This window comes from Diachasma alloeum, unplaced genomic scaffold, assembly GCF_001412515.2.
Source record: "Diachasma alloeum isolate Michigan unplaced genomic scaffold, Dall2.0 Dall_scaffold_00391, whole genome shotgun sequence".
NCBI lineage: Eukaryota > Metazoa > Arthropoda > Insecta > Hymenoptera > Braconidae > Diachasma > Diachasma alloeum.
In genome coordinates this window covers 492,690-515,424 of record NW_021680530.1, presented here as the reverse complement: position 1 = coordinate 515,424, position 22,735 = coordinate 492,690, and the positions used below count along the sequence as shown (strand labels likewise).

Below are 22,735 nucleotides of genomic sequence, written 5' to 3'. Positions count from 1 at the left end.
TCTTTCCATTCTTTTTTCTACCGCATAAGAAAATTCTTTTCACCACTTTTACCCCTCCACAGGAGCCCCTTCCCCCTCCCCCAACCCGGCTGCCACTCTACCACCAATATAAAACTACCGATCAATTAAGGAGCATGGGGGTAAAATGGTTGTGGAGGGCAAAAAATTGTTAATCCCTTTGTAATGCCGCAACCCTTTTCTTCGAAGTTTTATTGGGGGGAGATTAGACCTGGTCAAGTGCAAGCGACAATCGGTCATTTCTTTTGTCACATACGGTAGGAAGAACAAAAAGAGAAAAGTTTTATTGCAGGTTTAATCCTCCCGGTTTCTCCCTGAAACCCGGATTAAAATGCATGTAATGAATATTTTTCCCTGGCGAATGTTTTTCAGGAAAATTCAATGTCTCGAGGGTGAGAATTCCTGGGTTTTTATGAGGTGGCATTGTCTGTGGGCATCTGCCTGGCGGTAATAAAAATATTCAGAGAGGATTTTGGTCAAATTTTGTGAATAATGAATGGTAGGTAATTTCGATGAAATGTTTATCTAAATTTTTTCGAGAGGGTGGAGAAGTTTCATTTTTATCTTGAAAAATATGAGTTCGTGTATTTTCCATCAGAGAAATTTCGTCCTCCCTATAGTGTGTTTATTATACTATTCCACTGTTTCATTTACCGACATTCGTTCGCAATTGATGAAGTAAAAATATCCATCCCTTTTTCTCCCGGAGAATTATACCATTTGGAACAGACGGACGAGATTAAAAGAGGGGTATTTTAGGATACTACATAAAAATTTCTTCTAGAAAAACAGGAGAGAGTGGAGGGGTGCAAAAAAGGGGGAGCAAGGGCTGGAAATGAAACGAAAATGGGAAGAGGGTGGCCATCGGTTTCCGTACACCCTCGAATTGTTCGTTACCCACAGACGCGTGGGAGTTCCACCCCTTGTCAAATCGGAAATCTGCCGTCTGGTCAGGTTTGAGGGAATGGCTGGTGCTGCGGCATCATGAAAATTGACAATTTCTGATATGAATAAACAGAAGCTGTGACTCAACATTCCAAATGAAGATTTAATTTTCAAGTTGGTGCTGAAAACACGAGATGACAATGTTCTAAGCAGGAATTAGATTGATGAGATGAACAACAGATTAATTGAATTACCGCGTGAACCTGTGGCCCGAGTGTCACATTTAGGATTTTCAAAAGTATTTGGAAAAAGTGAAAAATGAAAAAAAAAATTTTTCACCTGGAGCCAAGGGTCAGACCTTGGATTTTTTCAGGGGGAAAGTTGACTTTCACCAAACTCGAATTTTTTCGCCGAGTGAACGTTGATTCCGATAATTCAGGCGACGGGCTATCCAGAACTCTTAAAAGTATTCGGAAAAAGTGAAAAATGAAAAATTTTTTTTTTCACCTGGCGCCAAGGGTCAGACCTTGGATTTTTTCAGGGGGAAAATCGACTTTCGGTCATGTGTCGGTAAAGCAGACTCATTCGTCAAATTTTCCGCCGACATCTCCCGGAAATTCCCCGAACTCTCGTCGTGAAAACGGCGCCTAACGCCCGTGCGGGTGCACCTTCAATCTCTACGGCATCACGTTAGGACGCTCAAGCAAAATGGCGGAGGTTAACAAAGTGCCGGCAGACCTCGGCGAGAACGATACGTTAGTCAACGAGAACAACGTAAGTATTTCACCAATTCAATTGCCCATCTCCGTCCCCAGATTTTATCCCCATTCTGACCGATCAGTCCCGCTGAGACATCAGTTCTCACCTTGGGAAATTGTCAATTTAGTTTTAACAATTCCCCCGAGACTAGTCGCCAATGCGTTCTCGCGGACATGCTCCCCAGCTCCGGAAAAAAAATAATTTTCGGAGAATAAAGAGTTGAAGTCTTGAAATTTTTGGGGCATTTGGTCGCGGGGGCTGAGGAATTTTGAGCGGTTGACTCGTGCATTGGTGGATGTGTTCCACGTAAATTGTCGCAAAATGGACGTCAATCTTTTTGGCGGGCACGTGGACGCTGGGAGAATTTAATTTTAAATTTTTCGTTCCTCGGAAATGCGAGTTAATGACGATAATCAATGCCAAAATTCAAGCATCAGTGGGATGTCCGTTATTTTCTGGAGTTTCCAGACGAAAATTCATTTCGGTAATTCGGTCATTGTCGTCATAACAACAGGAGATGGTCTACGTGATCTCGAGTATTTGCTCCGAAGAATTAATTAGATTTCGTTGGACCGCGAGAGAGAAAATCGGAGATTGATGGCGAGGATTTTTGGTTCGATGATGGTTTTTGGTCAAGGTTTCGGGATTTGGAGGAGATTGCGAACTTTTTCCAACGTTTTTTTTGGGGCGAGAAGGGGAAATTATTTTGTTTTTTCAGGACTTGAAGGTGTTCTCTGAAATCGGTCATTTACTGTCTTTGGTTTTATTATTTATTTTGTTGTTTCATTATTTTAAATTGAGCGATACTGATTCATTTGTCTCATGATTTTCCTTGAAATGTACTGGAGTTGGATTCGATTAAAAAGAGAATTGTGAAATTTGAAATTTCACTGCAAAATTTAAGGGAATTCTAAATTTTTGGGTAACAGGGAGACGAGAATTACTATTATAAATACTATTACTAGTATTATGTGAGAATTATTATTTTTTATCTCAATTTACTTCGATTTTAAATGAAAATATGAATATTCAGTCTCAAATTACACTGAATTTCCAATTAATTTCGTATTAAAAAGTATATTAATCTCAATTTTCCTAATTTCTGTTAATCTTCTTGGAATAATTGAATTGAAATTTAGTTTCTAGTGATTTTTTTCGAGATATTTGTGTACCAGAAATTTCAGTTAAAATTTTTTCAACAGCAACAAATATCAAATCACACTGAGAATTCAATAAAATTCTAAATTTTTGAGCAGCAGGGAAACAAAAATTTCCCAATTCCCTTCAATTTTCAACAAAACCATGAATATTCAGTAACAAATTGCACCGAATTTTCAATTATTTTCGTATTCAACAATAAATTGATTTAAACGTTCCTAATTTCTGTCAATTTTCATGAAATAGTCAAACTAAAATTCACACTTTCCAGTAATTCTTTCAAAGATTTTTTAATTTCAGTCCAGAATGTTTTAACAGTAACAAATACCCAATCACCCTAAAAATTCAATAAAATTCTAAATTTCTGAGCAGCAGGGAAACAAAAATTTCCCAATTCCCTTCAATTTTCAACAAAACCATGAATATTCAGTGACAAATTGCACCGAATTTCCAATTAATTTCGTATTCAACAATAAATTGATTAAAACGTTCCTAATTTCTGTTAATTTTCATGAAATAGTCAAACTAAAATTCACACTTTCCAGTAATTCTTTCAAAGATTTTTTAATTTCAGTCAAAAATGTCTTAACAGTAACAAATACCCAATCACCCTAAAAATTCAATAAAATTCTAAATTTCTGAGCAGCAGGGAAACAAAAATTTCCCAATTCCCTTCAATTTTCAACAAAACCATGAATATTCAGTGACAAATTGCACCGAATTTCCAATTAATTTCGTATTCAACAATAAATTGATTAAAACGTTCCTAATTTCTGTCAATTTTCATGAAATAGTCAAACTAAAATTCACACTTTCCAGTAATTCTTTCAAAGATTTTTTAATTTCAGTCAAAAATGTCTTAACAGTAACAAATACCCAATCACCCTAAAAATTCAATAAAATTCTAAATTTTTGAGCAGCAGGGAAACAAAAATTTCCCAATTCCCTTCAATTTTCAACAAAACCATGAATATTCAGTGACAAATTGCACCGAATTTCCAATTAATTTCGTATTCAACAATAAATTGATTTAAACGTTCCTAATTTCTGTCAATTTTCACGAAATAGCCAAACTAAAATTCACACTTTCCAGTAATTCTTTCAAAGATTTTTTAATTTCAGTCAAAAATGTCTTAACAGTAACAAATACCCAATCACCCTAAAAATTCAATAAAATTCTAAATTTTTGAGCAGCAGGGAAACAAAAATTTCCCAATTCCCTTCAATTTTCAACAAAACCATGAATATTCAGTGACAAATTGCACCGAATTTCCAATTAATTTCGTATTCAACAATAAATTGATTAAAACGTTCCTAATTTCTGTCAATTTTCATGAAATAGTCAAACTAAAATTCACACTTTCCAGTAATTCTTTCAAAGATTTTTTAATTTCAGTCCAAAATGTTTTAACAGTAACAAATATAAAATCACACTAAAAATTCAATGGAATTCTAAATTTTTGAGCAGCAGGGAAACACAAATTTCCCAATTCCCTTCAATTTTCAACAAAACCATGAATATTCAGTGACAAATTACACCGAATTTCCAATTAATTTCGTATTCAACAATAAATTGATTTAAACGTTCCTAATTTCTGTCAATTTTCATGAAATAGTCAAACTAAAATTCATACTTTCCAGTAATTCTTTCAAAGATTTTTTAATTTCAGTGAAAAATGTCTTAACAGTAATAAATACCCAATCACCCTAAAAATTCAATAAAATTCTAAATTTCTGAGCAGCAGGGAAACAAAAATTTCCCAATTCCCTTCAATTTTCAACAAACCCATGAATATCTAATCTCAAATTGCCCTAAATTTCCAATTAATTCCTCATTCCACAATAAATCACTCCAAACTTTCCGAATTTCTGTTGATTCTCCTCTAACAGTCAACCTAAAACTCCCACTTTCTATCGACGTTTCCCCAGAGATCCAAAATTCCCACCACGAAATCCTGCAATTTCAGTGAAACCCCAACCCGATAAAAACCTCCAAGCCCCCCCCCCCCTTCCCCCAAATTTCCAAAAAAAAATAGTAAAAACTTCCTCCAAAAAATGCTCACAACGACTTGAACTCCCCCAGCCGACAAAAATGGAAACCATGGAAGTAGGAGAATCGGCCCTTCCCCCGAAGGAGTTGCCGACCCCCGAGGCTCCCCTCATGAACAACAAAGTCCCAGTGGACGAGATGACCTCCCGAGACTACTACTTCGACTCGTACGCGCACTACGCGATCCACGAGGAGATGCTGAAGGACGAGGTGCGCACAATGACGTACCGAAACTCGATGTACCTCAACAAGCACCTGTTCAAGGACAAGATAGTCCTGGACATCGGCTGTGGCACAGGAATTCTCTCGATGTTTGCAGCGAAAGCAGGGGCTGCCCGAGTGATCGGTATCGAGTGCTCGAACATCGTGGAGTACGCCGAGAAGATCGTCGAGGCGAACCACTTGTCCCACGTGGTGACGATACTCAAGGGCAAGGTGGAGGAGGTGGTGCTGCCCCATGGGATCGAGAAGGTCGACATCATAATCTCGGAGTGGATGGGCTACTGCCTCTTCTACGAGTCCATGCTGGACACCGTCCTCTTCGCCAGGGACAAGTGGCTCAAGGAGAATGGAATGCTGTTCCCCGACAAGGCCACTCTCTACATCTGCGGCATCGAGGATCGCCAGTACAAGGACGAGAAGATCAACTGGTGGGACGACGTCTACGGCTTCGACATGAGCTCCATTCGCAAAGTAGCCATCAGTGAACCACTCGTCGACGTCGTCGATCCCAAACAGGTCGTCACTAATGCATGCCTCATCAAGGAAGTCGATCTCTACACTGTCACCAAAGCTGATCTTGAGTTTGCGTCCCCATTCACTCTACAAGTGCGCAGGAATGACTACGTGCAGGCTCTAGTTACGTTCTTCAATATCGAATTCACCAAGTGCCACAAGCGAATTGGCTTCAGCACTGCTCCTGAGGTATATTTTTTTTATCTAGGGGACGGTGGGGCAAAATGAAACACGGGGCAAAATGAAACAGCAAGAAAATCTTGTGATCTAAGGGAGATAGAACGATTTTCATGGGAACCTTTTTTGTAGAGAATTTTACAAGCTACAAAAAAGGTCCTCTTCAAAAATGTCCTATCTCCTTTAGATGACGAGATTTTCCCACTGTTTCTTTTTGCCCCGTGTTTCATTTTGCCCCATGCTCCCCTAGTTTTTATGTAATTGTACGTCAGTATTTAGCTGCCATCGGGCGACAATCATTACGTTTGTAGGGTTTTGTCTTACTTGAAATTTGAAAATATTTAAATAATTCAGGAGCGAAGTGGTAAACCGGTTCAAGTCAATTGTGACTAGTGGCCAGTTTTCAATTAATATCTCGGAATGGGAGGGAGATAGCAAAATTTTTGTTCTAACCTTTTTCGTAGAACGAAGAGAGAGCTACAAAAAATGTGGATATGAAAATTTCGCTATCTGCAGTGGATTCGGACATATTCGACATAAATCAATTTATGAGATGAATCTATCGAAAATTATATTTGTTTGTTGCGTCAATTCTCTCAGAGATTATGTTACTTTCACGTGCATTTTTCAATAGATATTTGTTCATAGAAGAAAGGATTTAGGCGTTGACTCCTCTGGGATTATTTCAGCTAGAATTCTTGAATAATAATTTCCAAGTTTTTAGTCTTCGATTTTGTTACCAGAAATAAGTGAAAATGCAACGAAGAGTTGTACGGATTCTCGATTTAGTGAGAATTAGTCTAATTAACTAGTATTTAATGTAGAATTGATGCTCATTCAGTCTGACCAATCAATTAATGAATTTTTAGAATTGTAATTAAAATTAATTAATTAATTAATGAGATAAAATCTTGTTTCATGTTTGATTTCAGGTACAGTACACACACTGGAAGCAGACTGTATTCTATTTTGACGAGTATATGACCGTCAAGAAGGGGGAGGAGATCTACGGGGTTTTCTCCATGAAACCCAATGCCAGGAATTATCGGGATCTTGATTTCAGTATTGAGTTGGACTTTAAGGGGGAATTGTGCCAAGTTCATGAGACCAATACCTATCGTATGCGCTGATTGGGGGTGGGGGGTTTTATCGGGCTCGGGGAGGGGAGTGAGGGGCCACTGGAGGGAGGAGGGAGATGACTCTGGGTTTAGGGGCTTCGGAGGCATTTGCATAATAGAGGTTTTCAGACTCTGAAAGGGTTGAGCATTTATTCTGTGGAGGTTTCCGGAGATGATGGGCTCAGGGGAGAGATGATTTTTTGGGAAGGATTTCGTAATCTACAAAAGATGACGATTTTTTTGCTAAATTTCAATTTTAATTATAATTTTGTTTGGGTTTTCTCATCTTTTTTTAAATTTTCGTGAACTATCCTTGAGACGAAATTGAACAGAAGTGTTTTATGGTGAAGTTTACTTTCCGCAAAAATAAAATCTCTCATTTTTAAAGACATTTACAAAATAGATTACGAAATCTTAAATTTCATGCTCGCAGATTTTTGCTGATAACTTCTACCCTAATAGATTTAGGAAAAAATGTCCGGGGCATTTTTTGTAGGAAATTAAATTCCCCACAGAAAAGATCTTATGAGTTTTTCCCGTAAACCCAACAGATCTCGAGATAATCACAGGATAATGAATACGAAATTGGAATTGTCGACTTTAATCACTTCCCTGCAGTCATCACCCACAAATTCCCAGATGTCAGTAAAAAAATGATGTCTAGTGAACTCACCCCCTCGCTGGTCCACTATACTGGGAAAATATCACTGGATGCTGTGACATCTCTTCCGATAAATAGGATGCGTCTGCATCATCAAAACACGAATGAAAACGAACGCCTGAAGATTTAAATCATTTAGTTTTTGAAGGGTGCTGGACCCTGATACACTCGATCAAGTGGAACATCGTATTTTAGTACTGTAATACACGTAAAATTTAGGTTTTTATTTATAAAAAAGCGAAAATTGAAAGATGACTCTCAGTGAATTTCAGAATTTTTAAGGTACAATACGTTGAGTTGATGGAAGTTTTTTTTATCGAGGCATTGTACTGATGACAAATGTACGGGTGACATCACCACACTCCATAGTTACTATTATAGGGGAAAAAAGCAGAATCGAAAGAAATAAGAAGGTTGATACGTTTAATACGGTAACAAGTCGTTTATTATTTCCAAAACCCCATCCCTTCTTCACTCGTTATTTCCCCCTTTGCGACGTAATTGCGGCATTTTCTTGGGAGGAAAACGTCAACAGACACTTCTTCTAGAGAAGTGAATGCATAATTACGAAAATTCTCCCTCGAGAAATTTTTTTTGAGTCGAATAATTCTCTTGTGATGTTCATTACGTCGTTGCGAGACCCTTGAGGAAGTTTGCTAGCTTCTGGGTCTTGTAATCAGTCCTCAGTTGGATGAAACTGACCAGAGTGGCTCGATCCAGCATTGCCTGCGTCAAAAAATGAGAAAAATTATTAATCAGTTTTCAATTTTAAAAGATTTCTTTGGGAAATTACACGTTTTTTCAATAGAAATATTCGACAGAAATTGTATAGTCAAAATCAATAGAAAAGTTTCTAGTTGATTAGAAGTGGGAAATTTTCTGTTTTTTTCACTCAATTTTTTTCTCTGATTGCACAGAAAACATCTCAATAGATATTTTTTTCAATAAAATATTTTCTACTGAGAATTGTCACTGAAACAAAATAATTCTATTGGACTTCTCTTAAAAAAATTCCGCGTTTTTTCTACATACTTTAAAAAAAAAAAATACAATTAAATTCTCAATAAAAATCTAAGAACTCACCAGTTGATCCCCAGTGCACACTTGCATAAGATTCGCCGGTTTCACCAGCAGTAAATTACACAAAGCATGAAGAGTATCGAACAGCGAGCTAACGATCCCCACCCCCAGCTCCTTCACGCACTTCCTATACTCATTCATATCGCAGATAGCGCACATGGCCCCAGCCGAGTTGAACTGGAACCCCTGGAGATGTTCGTAAATGACCCTGTGGAACCTGTAACGATATTTCATTCGAATCACCCCTCCTTATTACATTATTCGATATTAATCCAGTATTAAAATAATTATTTCAATTGTACAACTCCTCTGACAAGTGATTTTCCATTTATTAATTTGTGATTTGAGGAGTTTTTAATACTTTTCATCAAAATTTATCAAATAATTGGCTGAATGATTAATGTTCTGCTTCTCAGGATGAAAATATCTCATACAGAGGAAAATTTATCAACAAATATTTTATCCCTAAATTACAAGATTGCTATCATATCATTATTATTGTTTCATTTAAGGGTTCATTTCTTGTCTGTGATTATCAGACAGCCGAAACGAGCATGGGAGTATCGAATAACGAAGGAGTAGTGGTAGAAATGACATTTCTTGCGTGTACAGAGAATGCAATTTTGTTTGCTCCACTAAATCTATTTTTGCGACAGAAATTTTTCATTCCGGCGCACTCTCTGCACGTCTGGCCCAAAAAATCCTCTTGATAATTTTGAAAAACCTATTTTCACGGCGCAAGTAAGACTTGTTTGAGAACATTGTCGTTTTTCTCTCAATGCACTGAGAAAAAAAATTATTTTTGCCAAATACCCATTTACTTGAGAGAAGTATTTATTTTTTCAATTCCATACTTCTCCTGCCGAGTCATTCCCGGTCAATTCTCATTAGGCTTCAATTGTAACAATTATATTGCTATAGAAGATGATCATGTTAGCTATGATCTTGAGTGAACTCCCTCAATAATTATCAACATTAAAAAACTTCAAAATTCTTTCCCCTAGAAAACAAGAAATTGAGGAAAAATGAATAATTATTGATGGAGTTCATGTAGAGCATAGTCTTCCTCTAGAGCAACATGATTGTCATAATTGCAACCTAATCGGACTCGTCTGGGAATGACTCCGGTAGAGAAATTCGACTTTAAAAAATTAATACTTCTCTCAAGTAAATGGATATTTGGCAAAAATATATTTTTTTCTCAGTGTGTACTCATGAAATATGAGAATAAAAGACGATGCTGTGACCGACCTGATCCCCAGCTCCATCATGACATTCTCGCAGTTCTTCCCATCGAGGCTGTCCCTGATGTGCCTGATCATGCTGGTGACGTACTGCACCACAGCGAGACAGGCTGGAGTACTCAGGGTGTCGACATCCCCCTCAGGCTTGAAGTCAGTCTTCTTCTGCTCACTCTGCAGGTACATCCTGACCCAGCCCACGATGGCGTTGATGCTCCTGTCCAGTCCAGTGTCCAGCTTCATCTCGATCTGCAGCAGAACGGACTTCTGCCTCGACGAACAGTCCCCATGCTTCGGCGTGGAGATCACCAGGGGCACGAGGCTGTCGTTGAACTGCTCCTCGAGAAGTTTAACGATCGCGTTGCACTGCCTCGCTATTCTGAAGAAGTGAATGTCAGGGGGAGTTCTGCTCTCTGGGATGGGGACACTCTGGAGGCCCAGCTCGAGGGCGTAGTCGACGTGCTCGTTCATCAGGTGCTGGAGGAGGATCTCCAGGATCATCAGGGCGTTGAGGGGCAGGTCCCCTGGCTGGGAGAGCGCCTGGCACCTCTGGCACGCCAGCTTCGAACGCTGGAGGAGGGCTATGGCCAGCTCCTCCGAGAGGAAGGTCTCCCCACCGTAGTCCTCGATCTGGGCGATGTTTATGTTGGCTCTGGTGCCCAGCACTGCCTGCAGGTCACGTCGGAGCTCCTGGAAGCCACCCGTCTGCAGCTGCTTCTTCTGGTGATTCTTCGACTCGTAGTATTCGATCAGAAGGGCGGATGATTTCTCACGCAGCGCCTTCAACTCGATGCTGGAGGGAGGGAGAGTGAATTATTTTGGTAACGAGATTTTATTTCCCCTGTGAAAAATCCCCCGGAAATTTTTTCCTGGAAAATTTTCCACAGCAGCAATTCATTGAATTCCAAATTCACGTAATTGGGAATTAAAAAATACGATTTTTGTCGTTAACTTTTTCATTTTTGGCTTGTGAGAAAAAATTAATTTCAAAGGGGAGAATTCGCTAAACAATTTATTTAAAAAATATCTAATATCGGTCCATTCCATATATTTTTCAAATTTATAAAGAATGGATTAAAAAATTATGAAATATATTATAATAAAAAAAAGCAACATTGTATTATATTATTGATATTGTTTTTTATATTTATAAATATTATTATAAATATATAATATTTTATATGTCAATTTTTTTATGTAAATTGCGCCAATTTAAAATATTTTTGATATAATAGTTGTCACTATTTTCCTGAGACATTTGAGATTCTCTGAAAATATTCTAGTCCTTTAATTTATCGTATTCTCACATTTCAGGCCATTCTCCATGATTTCCCATTAAAATTCGAAAATCCAAAAATAAAACAATTCCAATTTGTTGATTTGGGCGCAAAATATGCGATAATTTGTGAATTATATTACTAAAGACGTGAATTTACCTCGGATAAGTATCCAGATGCTTCTGAAAAATATTTCTCGTCAATTTAGTCAAGTAGGCCTCATCAGTTCCCATGTCAAACTGCCTCAAGTCCATCGACAACTTCGTTGTCTTCGAGTAGAGATCGTACAAATTGCTCAAGTACTTATCGGAGTCTGTTTGGTCACTCAGCTTGGCAACTGCATACTTCTGCAGCCTCAGGTGATAAATATTGAGGACAAATTTCGCCATGACCTGCTCGGGGTTCGAGAAGACCTGCTGCATGAGTTTGTAATTCTTCTGGCACATGGGGATGACGTTCAGGAAAACGTCCTTGGAGCCGAACGAGCCCATCTGGCTCTGCTCTATGAACGCGTTTATGCACTGGGAGTATCCCTTGAAGTGCGACAAGACACTCGCCAATTCCTTCATTCGCTCCGCGTCGTCGCTGTTGTGGGCCCTGACGAATTCCTCGATCAGACTCCTCTCGATTTCGTCGTACTTCGAGGCTATTTTCTCCTTCGCCTCGTTGAACTTGTCGGAGGGGAGCTCTTGGGATATCAGGTGGAGTTTTTGGATGACATCTGCTGCCACGTCCAACTAAAGGTCATGGAGAATGACATCGAGGGGATTTAGAGCCGAAAAAAGTGGGAAATTTCACGTTTCGATTAATGTTCGGTTGAATTACTAATTTTTGAGCAGCAGCAGAGGAAAATTCCCTTATTTACTTGAATTTATAATTAAAGAATGGATATTTAGCACCAAATTACACTCATTTTTGATTAGTTGAACATTTGAATATATTTAGATGACATTTCGTAGTTTTCTTAATTTTCTGTTAATTGGCAGTTGATTCAGATTTCTACGAAATTTACCGGAAAAATGTTTATTTCATACAGAAGTAGAAATAAATGGCTACACATTTATTTGGAGACATTTGTGCAGTGTGAAGAAAATATAAAATAGTTTATATTCATAGTTTTGGAGAAAAGAATGGTGAAATTGCAAATTTCACTGAAAATCCAATGGAATTCCAAATATTTAACAGCAGGTAGACCAGAATTTCCCAATTCCCTTGAATTTCCCTTCAAAAGCTAAATATTCAGTCCCAAATTACCCTCAATTTTCAATAAATTAAAAATTCCCGAATTTCCCTCATTTTCCTCAATTTTCTTTCAACTTAACTTCACATTTAAACGTAAAGTCACATTTTCCCTGATTTTTTCACCAAATTGCAGTCGAGTCTTGCCGAAAAAAAATGAACACCTGAAAAAAGAAAATTAACTGACGACTGATTTCTCACCGTTGATTTATCCGTGAAGATGGGATCAGTCAGTGGTCCAGGGCTCAAAAACTCGGAGAAGTGTCTCATCAACTTCTGGGCCTCCACAGCCCTGGCCCTGGGGGTGTTGACGCTCTCCAGCTGGTCCCCCAGGTGGAGGACCTTCGTCGCAACGAAGTTGATCCTTTCATCCAGCTGATGGAACAGCTCCATCGCCCTCTTGTTCTTGTCCTGCAGCTCAATGATCTCCAGAGCGTGCCTGGTGTCCTCCTCCTTGAGGGCGAGCTCCAGCTTCTCGCACTTCTTCTGCTGGCGCTCCTCGAGGACCTGGAGGTCCTTGATGGCGTGGACGAAGGTCTCGTGCACCAGAACAGGGTCGAACGAGCCTTTCAGCCCGTCCACCACTGAATCATTCACTGTTCTCCAGGCCAGACGCTCCACGAACTCCTCAGGGTCGAAGGGCTCCTGACGAAATGATTTTTCATTTGCCAGGAATTTTTTTTTTTCATTGGTTGCGAACGATTTTTTCATACTGCTTGGTATGAACATGTGGAGTTTAACGAGTGGGTAATATTTTCAGCCAGATTTTAATTCATTTTATTCTCTTTTATTTCATTTTTTGTTATTTTGAGAATTTTGGGAATGTGGACTTAGCTGAGTTTTCGAGGGATATCTCGAAATCTAAGGGAGATAGCGAAATTTTTGTAATAACCTTTTTTGTAGAGCGAACTGGGGGCTACAAAAAAGGTGGTAACAAAATTTTTGATATCTGCCTTAGATTCCGAGATATTCATTAAAAACTGGCGAATATCGCTCAAGACTTTTCCCAGGCCTTTCTCAGTTATTTAATTATTTATCGGATTGAGTTGTAATTAGGGATACACCCAGGGGAATAGTTTATTAAAATTAAATTAATTGTCGAAACACTTGTAAGAAAGCTTTCATTAAAAATTACACTTGAAGTTTTTTTTTTCTTATTTTATATTATTAGAAATTTATTGACTTATTTATTTATTACATTTTTACTGGAATAAATACGTGAGTTTATGAATTTTCAACAAGAATATATAAATTAAAGAATAAGAATAAATAAATTCTAAAAAAAAGTTTCATGTGTCTTACAAACGTTATTTTTCTGGGTTTAGCACCTGTCAACGTTTTTATTCACTCAAAATCCCACAAAAAAACAGTGGATATTTCAATAAAAAATTCTCAAAGAATTACGTTTACATTCAGACACCTGTCAAGAGCATTATTTTATAGGTTTTGAGCTAAATTCAAGTAATTTTATCCCAAAAATTTTTTTATTTTAATTTTACCCTAAAATTCACAGAATTTGATTGTAATTTTGGGGTAAAATTAAAATAAAAAGATTTTAGGGGTAAAATTACTTGAATTACAATAATTACAATAATTATTTTATTGTAAATTATTGTATTGTATTGGGGTAAAATTACAATAAAATTCTGTGAATTTTGGGGCAGAGGTCACGAGAATTCGAAATTTGGAATTTTTGACGGTTCTACTGACACTAATTGACGTCTATTGTTGCCCTCACCTGTTCGAGCTCCTTCATATACTGTTGCATCATCTCGAAGGGCTGTATTGTCAACAATATCACTCCAACCCTGAATCCCCCATTTGTTCACGAAAATAAATTAATTTCCTCGATCATAACTGTTTATTTTTATTCAGAAAAAACGTCAGAGTGTCATTTCCAGAGGTTAGTTGCTGTTTTTTTGACATATTAAGGGCGTCACCAGTGGAGATTCCACCTTTATCGACTCAACTCATCGCTGAATCCCTTGTTTACATCTTCAGAGGCTGCGGAACGTCAATTTTTCGTTTTTCATCGTAAAAATTGAGCATTCAACTGCTAAACTGGCGACGATGATGTCCGTGAGGCCTGGTGAGTCGATTTTTATTCGGTTAAGGGTCATTTGGGTGGATTTTTGGGCGGCGGTGGTGGAGCGAGGGGAAAATAACCTCGTTCTAGGGTTTTAATTGGTCTTCATGGGCTCACAGACAATCCCCTGGGGCTCTCCTGGCACGACAGCGCCTGGATCCCCATCCTCAACCCCAGCAACATCATGGACTACTTCTCCGAACGTAGCAATCCGTTCTACGACAGCTCTTGCAACAATGCACTCATCAAGATGCAGAGGCTCAATCCAGAACAACTTCAGTGAGTTTTTGGTCTTCAGTTTTTTCTTCAGGGAGAATTCATGTTTGCAGAATTATTTTTGGTCATTTTTTAAGGGAATGGGGTCACGAGAAATTTTTATTTATTTTCATTTACATTTTTTTGTGAAAAAAAATATATTGGAAAATTATTAAGACTTTCTCTGCAGAAATTAAAATTCTCGCATTTCAATTTCAAAATGTGCATATTAAATTCTACGTTGTTTAATTCTAACTTTGAAATATTTAATTAATTAATTAATTTAATAATTAATTACTATTTATTAATAAATATGATTAAATTAATTAACCAAATCTTCGGGGTTTTTTGATAACTAATAATTAATAAATATTATGAAATTAATTAATAATTAATTTTAATTATTTAGATTTAATTTCATTTTCTATTCAATTTTCCGTGAAATTGAGCCAGGAAAAACAGAAAATTTGACTAGTCTGTTAGCAATTTTTTTTTTAGCAATTTCAATGTTTTGGGTATTTAACTGGGATTTTTTTGTTGTACAGAAACATGACAGGACTCGAATATATCCTACTCCACGTGCAGGAGCCCATTCTCTACGTCATCAGAAAGCAAAATCGTTATTCACCAACTCAGGTCACTCCACTCGCCGATTACTACATCATCGCTGGGGTTGTGTATCAAGCACCTGATCTCGCGTCTGTTGTTAATTCAAGACTTGTGAGTAATCATCCTCAAAAAAATTTTATAGAATCTCATTGAGTCCCAAAGCTATTGAAAATAGTGTAAACATAACTTGAGTTTTTAAGATTAAAATCTGAGAGAATCTAAATCTTCATTTCAATAATTTAGGCATAAAAACAATCATTGCATTTATTCCTAATAATTATTTTCAATTATTTTTATTAGAATAATTTAATTAATCTTAATTATTCAAGTTTTTAAACTTTCTTCTTTGTTCTCCTGACTTTAAAAATCTGCTGTTGAATTCCCCAACTTTTTATTATTCCCCGCAGTTGTCGACAATTCACCACCTCCAATCAGCCTTCGAGGAGGCCAGTGGGTGCTCGCGATATCACCCGAGCAAGGGCTACTCCTGGGACTTCAAGAACGGGAAATCCCTGGCTACGAAGAAGGAAGTGCCTTCCCGAGAGGAACCCAGCTCTCTCTTTCAGCGTCAGAGAGTTGATATGCTGCTTGCTGAGATCACTAGGAAATTCCCTCTGCCTGTGCCCAAACCAGTGCAGCCCCCAGCTGATCCTCGTGAGTAGAATATTCAGGATAAAATGACGAATTGAATCTTATTGTTGTTGATTCATAAAGCAGAATAATTATTGAATATTCTTACACCTGAAATTAAATTGAATTTTCCACAAAGACTTGAAAAACATCTGAACTCAATTTTTATTGGCAATTGATAATTTATCAATTCATTTATCAAATTATCAATTAATCAATCAATTGATAATTTGATAAATGAATTAATAAATGAAGAAACTTTGTAGAAAATTCAATTCAGATTTCCGGATAAAGATTTGATGTACAAATTTTTATCAATTGATTAATTGATTAATTGACAATAATTTATCACAATTTAACAAATAATTTGATAAATTCATTTGAACTCAATTCATCAAATGAATTTATCAAATTATTAGCTAAATTGTGATAAATTATTGTCAATTAATCAATTTATCAATTGATAAAAATTTGTGCATCAAATCTTTATCCGGAAATCTGAATTGAATTTTCTCCAAAGTTTCTTCATTTCTCCTCAGATCTATCACTTTCTAAAATAATGAGTAAATGCATTCTACAATTTATTTTTGCTCTCCACAATTTAATTACTGAATTAACCCTTCAATTAATTTTAATTTTTCAGCTGTTGAAGTGAAGCAAGAAAAGACTGATAAAAAGGACATGAGGCCTCCACCAGAGAAAAAACCGCGAACTAATTAACAAATAGAATTAAGTAAAAGGAAACTAGAACATAAATGTAAATATTAAATAATTTTCTGTATTATTTTCTACGAAAAAAGAATGCGATGGCAATGGAAACGCGAAAATAATGAGTGAACACGAGACATGATAGAGAAAAGAATTTATTTATGCAACAGAATATTGCTTAAGCACATGATTATGAAGAGAACTGACGATTGACGAATGGGAATTTATCTGTTCATGATTTCTCCTCACTCCAAGAGCTCCAGGCCCCACTTCCCTGAGTCCAGCTCACCGCACACCTCCTCTCGATTGAACTCGATGACTTGGAAGCCTTCAGTATCTTGCAGGTCTGATTTAGAATATCTGTAGAATAAATATTCATCGACGAACAACTTCAGGGGTTTTCCTCTGCGCTCCGTCCACTCCTGCGCAACTTCCAGGGATTCCAGGGTAATCGGACAATTCACGATGCATAGCTTCTCGATGTTGACAGCTGAGTTGAAGAAGTTGTGGATTCCTTCGTCAGTGATCAGGTGGCAGGAAGAGCACATGAGGCCTTTTAGTCTCGGAGTTTCACCAAAAAATGCATCGGTCAGCCTTTTTGACTCCATCACGAGAACTTTCAAGTTCGAGAGCTGCTGCACGCACGTGAGCGATCTGTCACTCAAATTGTCCATTCCTTAAAGGAGTATAAATGTAACTTAAATTTTGAAGATGCAAATGTGAAGGGAATTGTAAAGTCGATGTGAGTCAAAACAGTGGGATTATTATCATTAATAATACAGTTTAGTATTATTGATAATAATTTATTTTAATTAATAATATCAATTAATTGATAATCATACTAGAGTACGGAATTATTATAAATAATACTGGACTGTATTATTAATGATAATTCAGCAGCAAAGGGGTCAAATGGTTTAAGTAGATTTTGGCTATTGGCCAGTTTTCCATGAATATCTCGAAATCTAAGGGAGATAGCAAAATTTTTCTCATAACCTTTTTAGTAGCACTCAATTCGCTCTACAAAAAAGGTTATTATGAAAATTTCGCCATCTCCCTTAAATTCGGAAATATTTCTGAAAAACTCAACTAAAGACTAAATTGACTTTGATGGATTAATCTGTCACAGTCATCAGAGAGAGAATTCGTGCTAAAAATTATCAATTATGAATTAATTTTTTATGTCAAGCATAGATCGGTAATTGCTGGATAAAGGAAAAAAAGTATTAATTTTTTTGGGCATTTTACACAACGTCTGACGTGTAGTTTGGATATACTACTTGAATGAATTAAATATCGGCATTTTTAATTTAATGGTCAATGGTATAATCATCAGATCAAGGAGGAAACGTCGTAAAAATATAGTGAATCTTACCCAGTGTCAAATACTTTAAGCCCTTGTTGTTTCTCAGGATGTTTGAGAGAACAGGCTCTGGTATGTCGCAGTTAATCAATGACAGTTGTTCCAAATTAATTAGACCATCAATCAATTTATCGTCGGTTATACGGAACCCGTGAAGTCTGAGAATTTGCAAATTCTGGAAGTTGGATAGAGCCTGCAAATGGAAATTTACTGGAAATTTATGGAAATTTATTTGGTACATCGTTTTTATTTTTTTGAAAATCAACCCCTGGGGGTCGCGACGCAGAGAGCTTCAGAGATTTTTAGAACCTTCTGAAGATTTCTGGAATTTGCTTATAAAAAATTGAATTTTGGAAATTCAAAATTTGGAAATTTTAGGAAACTTTCCAGAATTTCAAAAAGTTTAAAAAAATTTCGAACTTTGCCAAAAAATCCCAGAAAATTCTCGCATTTTCTTAAACTTTCGAAAAACTTCTGAAGTTTTTTTTTTAAATTCCATTTTTTTTACAAAATTTCCAGAAAATTCTGCAGTAAACAAAAATTGAGAAAATTCCAAATGTGAAAATTCTGGAGGTCGGCATCCCCCAAAAATTGAATAAATTAAATTGACTCGAGCTGCCCCATCCACTCACTACAGTCAGAGGTATAGTCTGCAGCGTGTTGACCAGCGAGTGGTCCTCCGTCAAATCTGGCGGGAAGATACCCAGCTGCATGTACACATCGTCGAGTCCTTGGAAGATGTACCTAAGTCTATGCGCACCCAAGTCCCTCTCCAGCGCTGCGCGAAAACCATTAGAATTCGATGGGTGACTCAGCACCTCGATCAGCCTGCACTCCAATTTCTCGATGCGCGCGCAGCGCTCCGCAACTTCCTGAAGAAAATTGTGCTCGTGCTGATACAGCTTCAAGGTGACATTCCTCAGCGAGCCCCCCACCCTCGAGAGGATCATCCTCCAGGTGCGAATGTCCCAGCGCTCATTTCCAATTTCCCTGATATTCGACCAGCTGCACCGGCCGCTGTCCCTCCACCGCTGGCAGACCATCTCCAGGAGTAGTTTATCCTTGACCGAGTGGATATTTCGAAAGATCTCGCGCAGACAAAAGTCCGGCAAATTCTGGATGGGCGAGTAGTCGTCCGCTGCCAAAGTGATCATCAAGACCTGATCGTCGTACTTGATCAGCTTCTCCTGGGCGGCTTCCCAGACTTTCCAGGCGTCCGCTTCGCTCTCGAACGTTAGTCTTGCTGTCCTCTCATGCTTGCGAGTGCGCCTCTTCCTCGGATGGCACATATAAGTGCCCCGAATCCTCCCGTATTTTGAGAAAATGGAAATGAACTTTTCGTCATCAATTTTCAGCGGAATTTGATTGACGATTATTATGTTCCAGGGGCCTTGAACCTCAGGAGCGTCATCGCGAGCGTTGGCTTGAGAGGGGGAATGTTCGCTCTTGCATGACTCGTCGAGGAGCGAAAACGCCTCGGAGAGAGCCATTTTCCTTATCAAATTATTGGACTCGTGCGAATCCCTGGGATTCGCAGAACAACTCATTTTCGTTGGTTCTGGTTATAAATTGTTAGTTGAGTTGACAATCTGCTCTCGATGGGCTTCAGTCCGCAGACCACTTGTTGCAGGATACGAACGCTAACTACTGGTGGTTACTGACGCCACCGCTGGGCAACGCTGGCGCCAACATGGCCTTGAAAATTTCCAATTTCGCGAGGGAGAGGAGAAAGAGAGGGAAGAGGCATCTGTGATGCGGATTATACAGAGACTGGAGGCTCTGTAAGAGGTCGGGAGTGACATTCTCCGAGTTTAAGGGTTCAGGGGAGCGATTTTGCTCGTTTTATCACATTATATTAATCCGATAAAATTTTTCATCCGATTTTTATTCTTCGCTATTTTTTTTATGTATTCGTTCAAAATGTGAGGATAGAAATTGAATTGATGGGTATTCTTTCATTATTTGAAAAAATATATCAATTTTAAAACTTTCCGGAGACATTGAAAAATCGAAATGTTCATTTTCTTGCGAATCGATCATCGTCACAACAAAAAGTATCAATCTCCCTCCTACCAATATACTCTCCTTATTATTTATCATGAATATCTCTTCATTCGAAAATGAGAAAAACTCTTCCCACAATTTGTATTTGGGCGCGAAGCGCCCGTTCGCTAGTATCGACATAAAATCGTACATTTCAACCAATGACATTCCTGAATTCGGAATACTCAACTAGGATTGGTTGAAATTTATGATTTTATGTCGACCTAAAACGAGCAAAATCGCTCCGCTGAGTTCTAAATTCTTCAGTATCCAATCAACATCCCCGAATGCACAACTTCCCGGGGGCCAGATTTTGGTCCAAGTGAACCCTCCAATGGCGATGAGTCACGAGAAGTCGGAGAAGGGAGCACGCGCGCTCGGCGAAACGGCGAAGGGGGGATGATCTGAGCAGCATTACACTGACAGATGAATTAATTCAGTAGCGAAGTGGTAAAACGGTTTAAGTCGACTCATCTCCCAGTTGTTTTTGAAGAAAATTTCCGAATCTAAGGGAGATAGCGAAATTTTCGTGATTACATTTGTTGTAGCTCTCAATCGGGTCTACAAAAAAGGTTATATTCAAAAATTGGCTATCCCCCTTAGATTCCGAAATATTTTTGGGCAACCGTAGTGCCCTCTTACAGCACAGTTCAAAACTACTTGTGGGACGGGCTGGAAACAACGCATGAGATTATATTATTCGGAAAATTGTCGGTCAGGAGGGAATCACACACCTACAACGGGAATTTCTTTTGTCAACAGTGACAGCATTACCGGTTGTAAATTTGAAATGCAGAAGGTTCCGCCTGAGATAAATAGAGGGGATTGAATAATTAAAAAAAATTAATGAGAGAGCGACGTAATCAGAAGTTTCCCGGAATTGAACGAAAGAAAAAAATAATCCGTAGTTCATAAAATGAGAAATCAAATACGCGATCTATTTTGCAATTTTCTATTTTTTTGCAATTCTCATTTTTAAAAATTTCTCATTATAATATTTAAGTGCGTGCGATGATTGTTCAATTGAAAATTAGAATTTCCACGATATAAGAGGGAGGAGAGAATTCAATGAGCGGAGGGTGAGTGATTTCAACCGGAAATATGGAACATCTACAAATCCAGAGAAAATTAAATCCAGGAAACGAAGTATTCGTCAAGCCTCCACCACTTGTGAGCGAGCGCCGACGGACAGGGATCCCGAAACTAGATCCCAAACTCAATGTGTCGGCAATGTGTTTCCTGAGACACTTCTCACATCTGCATTAATGTATTAGTGAGCTACAAATGGCCTAATGAAAGCGGAGTAGCAAAGCGGAAACTTCATTTTTCAAAAATTTCAACAGAAGCATTAAGTATTTCCCAAGAGGCGACAGAACAGGCCCAGAGAGTTCGGCATAAGAAATCATGGTTTATAATTTATTCATATATTTACCAATTATTATAGATAAACCGAATGATAGGGTAAAACAATTCCAAACAAAATAAATAAAAATATATATATAAATGTTGAGGGGTACGCTATTGGCCAATAATGTTATATTATTGCCATGATGGGCCTTAAAAAAGCTCAAGGTTTAGTAATGATTCTCGCCACACAATTTTTATTGATGATGATTCTATATTTAATATATAAATGTTGGATAAACATTCTGAATAATTTCTAAATGACAAATTTTACCAGAATCGTTCACGCGCTCATTCCTCACTAATTGAATGATCTTCAAAATGATGAAGTAAAGTCAAACGATTCCGACCACTCCGCGAAATGGCGCCAACTGTGACGAATTACAACAATAAAAAATCCAAAGTGCCGACACGATGCTCAGATGCCAAGAATAATCGTTCACCTCATGGCGATTGACATCAGCCATCAATGTATCCTCAGAACGTTTAAAAATGGCATTTTAACACCACCGTAGGGGCACACTCTCCCAATCCATTCCCATTCTCCCCGGAAGGTCCAAAAAAAAAACGTAACATTAAAATCGACTCGAAAATCTCCGAGAATGGCCCCCACACTCTCACTATCACTCGAAACGATCTTATCCACCCTGGGATACCAGGTATGGGTCGAGCCATCTCCCGTGGTGCCTCTAGTGATGCTGTGTCCGAGGCACTTCACCTCGTGGGCCGATCACCAGGAGCAATCGGCTCCACCAAAGTAGACCAAAGATCAGATTTATCTCTGGTAACGATCTCACGACGTTGGTAAAACGCAGAGAATGGAGACAGAAAGATGGACGAGACAAGTGAGAGCCGGCAAATGGTAGAGAGGAGAGAGAGGGGGAGAGAAGGGAGAAAAAGAGACTGGTGCAGCAGTCTGGAGATCTCTGAATGCCGACTATGGGATTCTTTCTCTCGATGCATGAATTATATACCGTGGGGTTCTTATGCTAATGCTTTAGAAATGTCGAGATACAACTTCAAAGAATATTTTCATTTTAATCGGACCTGTGATTAAGTTACTTTTGATGTTGTGATGGTGATGGGTTCGTGGCCTGGTAAATCGTGGGGTTTTGAGGATTTTTTTGTACCTGGTTGATCACTGTCAGTGATGACATGGTTCTATTAAAAAACGGTGACAGTTTCCAATTTTTGTCATTATAACATAATTCGTAATTTTATTTCGTTTGTTTTCCCTGG

General features: G+C 38.0%; 4 protein-coding genes across 4 annotated transcripts; 2 read left to right on the top strand and 2 right to left on the bottom strand.

Annotated features, from left to right (window-relative positions):
• Window positions 1–1,589: 1,589 nt before the first annotated feature.
• Window positions 1,590–8,012, top strand: LOC107041906 (protein arginine N-methyltransferase 1). The gene is made up of 3 exons (XM_015262718.2): window positions 1,590–1,677; window positions 4,904–5,794; window positions 6,715–8,012. The coding sequence occupies exons 1-3, from the start codon at window positions 1,612–1,614 to the stop codon at window positions 6,910–6,912; spliced, it is 1,155 nt and encodes a 384-aa protein (XP_015118204.1). The 5' UTR covers window positions 1,590–1,611; the 3' UTR covers window positions 6,913–8,012.
• On the bottom strand, window positions 7,968–14,348 carry LOC107041904 (exocyst complex component 5). The gene is made up of 6 exons (XM_015262716.2): window positions 14,137–14,348; window positions 12,600–13,043; window positions 11,319–11,896; window positions 9,893–10,675; window positions 8,645–8,858; window positions 7,968–8,287 (listed from the first exon to the last, which is right to left on the bottom strand). The coding sequence occupies exons 1-6, from the start codon at window positions 14,167–14,169 to the stop codon at window positions 8,186–8,188; spliced, it is 2,154 nt and encodes a 717-aa protein (XP_015118202.1). The 5' UTR covers window positions 14,170–14,348; the 3' UTR covers window positions 7,968–8,185.
• LOC107041907 (mediator of RNA polymerase II transcription subunit 6) lies at window positions 14,317–16,899 on the top strand. The gene is made up of 5 exons (XM_015262719.2): window positions 14,317–14,487; window positions 14,604–14,763; window positions 15,285–15,459; window positions 15,756–16,002; window positions 16,622–16,899. The coding sequence occupies exons 1-5, from the start codon at window positions 14,469–14,471 to the stop codon at window positions 16,696–16,698; spliced, it is 678 nt and encodes a 225-aa protein (XP_015118205.1). The 5' UTR covers window positions 14,317–14,468; the 3' UTR covers window positions 16,699–16,899.
• On the bottom strand, window positions 16,826–19,701 carry LOC107041905. Its single transcript, XM_015262717.1, has 3 exons — window positions 18,682–19,701; window positions 18,062–18,242; window positions 16,826–17,362 (listed from the first exon to the last, which is right to left on the bottom strand). The coding sequence occupies exons 1-3, from the start codon at window positions 19,594–19,596 to the stop codon at window positions 16,932–16,934; spliced, it is 1,527 nt and encodes a 508-aa protein (XP_015118203.1). The 5' UTR covers window positions 19,597–19,701; the 3' UTR covers window positions 16,826–16,931.
• Window positions 19,702–22,735: the final 3,034 nt, after the last annotated feature.

Coding starts and splice junctions, on each gene's coding strand:
- LOC107041904 (XM_015262716.2), bottom strand. CDS start 14,169: ATGATGCAACAGTATATGAAGGAGCTCGAACAG. Junction 10,676..11,318: donor CATCTGGATACTTATCCGAG/GTAAATTCACGT, acceptor CCCTCCCTCCAG/CATCGAGTTGAAGGCGCTGC. Junction 8,859..9,892: donor ATGATGGAGCTGGGGATCAG/GTCGGTCACAGC, acceptor ATATCGTTACAG/GTTCCACAGGGTCATTTACG.
- LOC107041907 (XM_015262719.2), top strand. Junction 14,764..15,284: donor CTCAATCCAGAACAACTTCA/GTGAGTTTTTGG, acceptor TTTGTTGTACAG/AAACATGACAGGACTCGAAT. Junction 15,460..15,755: donor CTGTTGTTAATTCAAGACTT/GTGAGTAATCAT, acceptor TATTCCCCGCAG/TTGTCGACAATTCACCACCT.
- LOC107041906 (XM_015262718.2), top strand. CDS start 1,612: ATGGCGGAGGTTAACAAAGTGCCGGCAGACCTCGGCGAGAACGATACG. Junction 1,678..4,903: donor CGTTAGTCAACGAGAACAAC/GTAAGTATTTCA, acceptor GAACTCCCCCAG/CCGACAAAAATGGAAACCAT. Junction 5,795..6,714: donor GCTTCAGCACTGCTCCTGAG/GTATATTTTTTT, acceptor GTTTGATTTCAG/GTACAGTACACACACTGGAA.
- LOC107041905 (XM_015262717.1), bottom strand. CDS start 19,596: ATGAGTTGTTCTGCGAATCCCAGGGATTCGCACGAGTCCAATAATTTG. Junction 18,243..18,681: donor AGACTATACCTCTGACTGTA/GTGAGTGGATGG, acceptor TTCCATTTGCAG/GCTCTATCCAACTTCCAGAA. Junction 17,363..18,061: donor CTTAAAGTATTTGACACTGG/GTAAGATTCACT, acceptor TACTCCTTTAAG/GAATGGACAATTTGAGTGAC.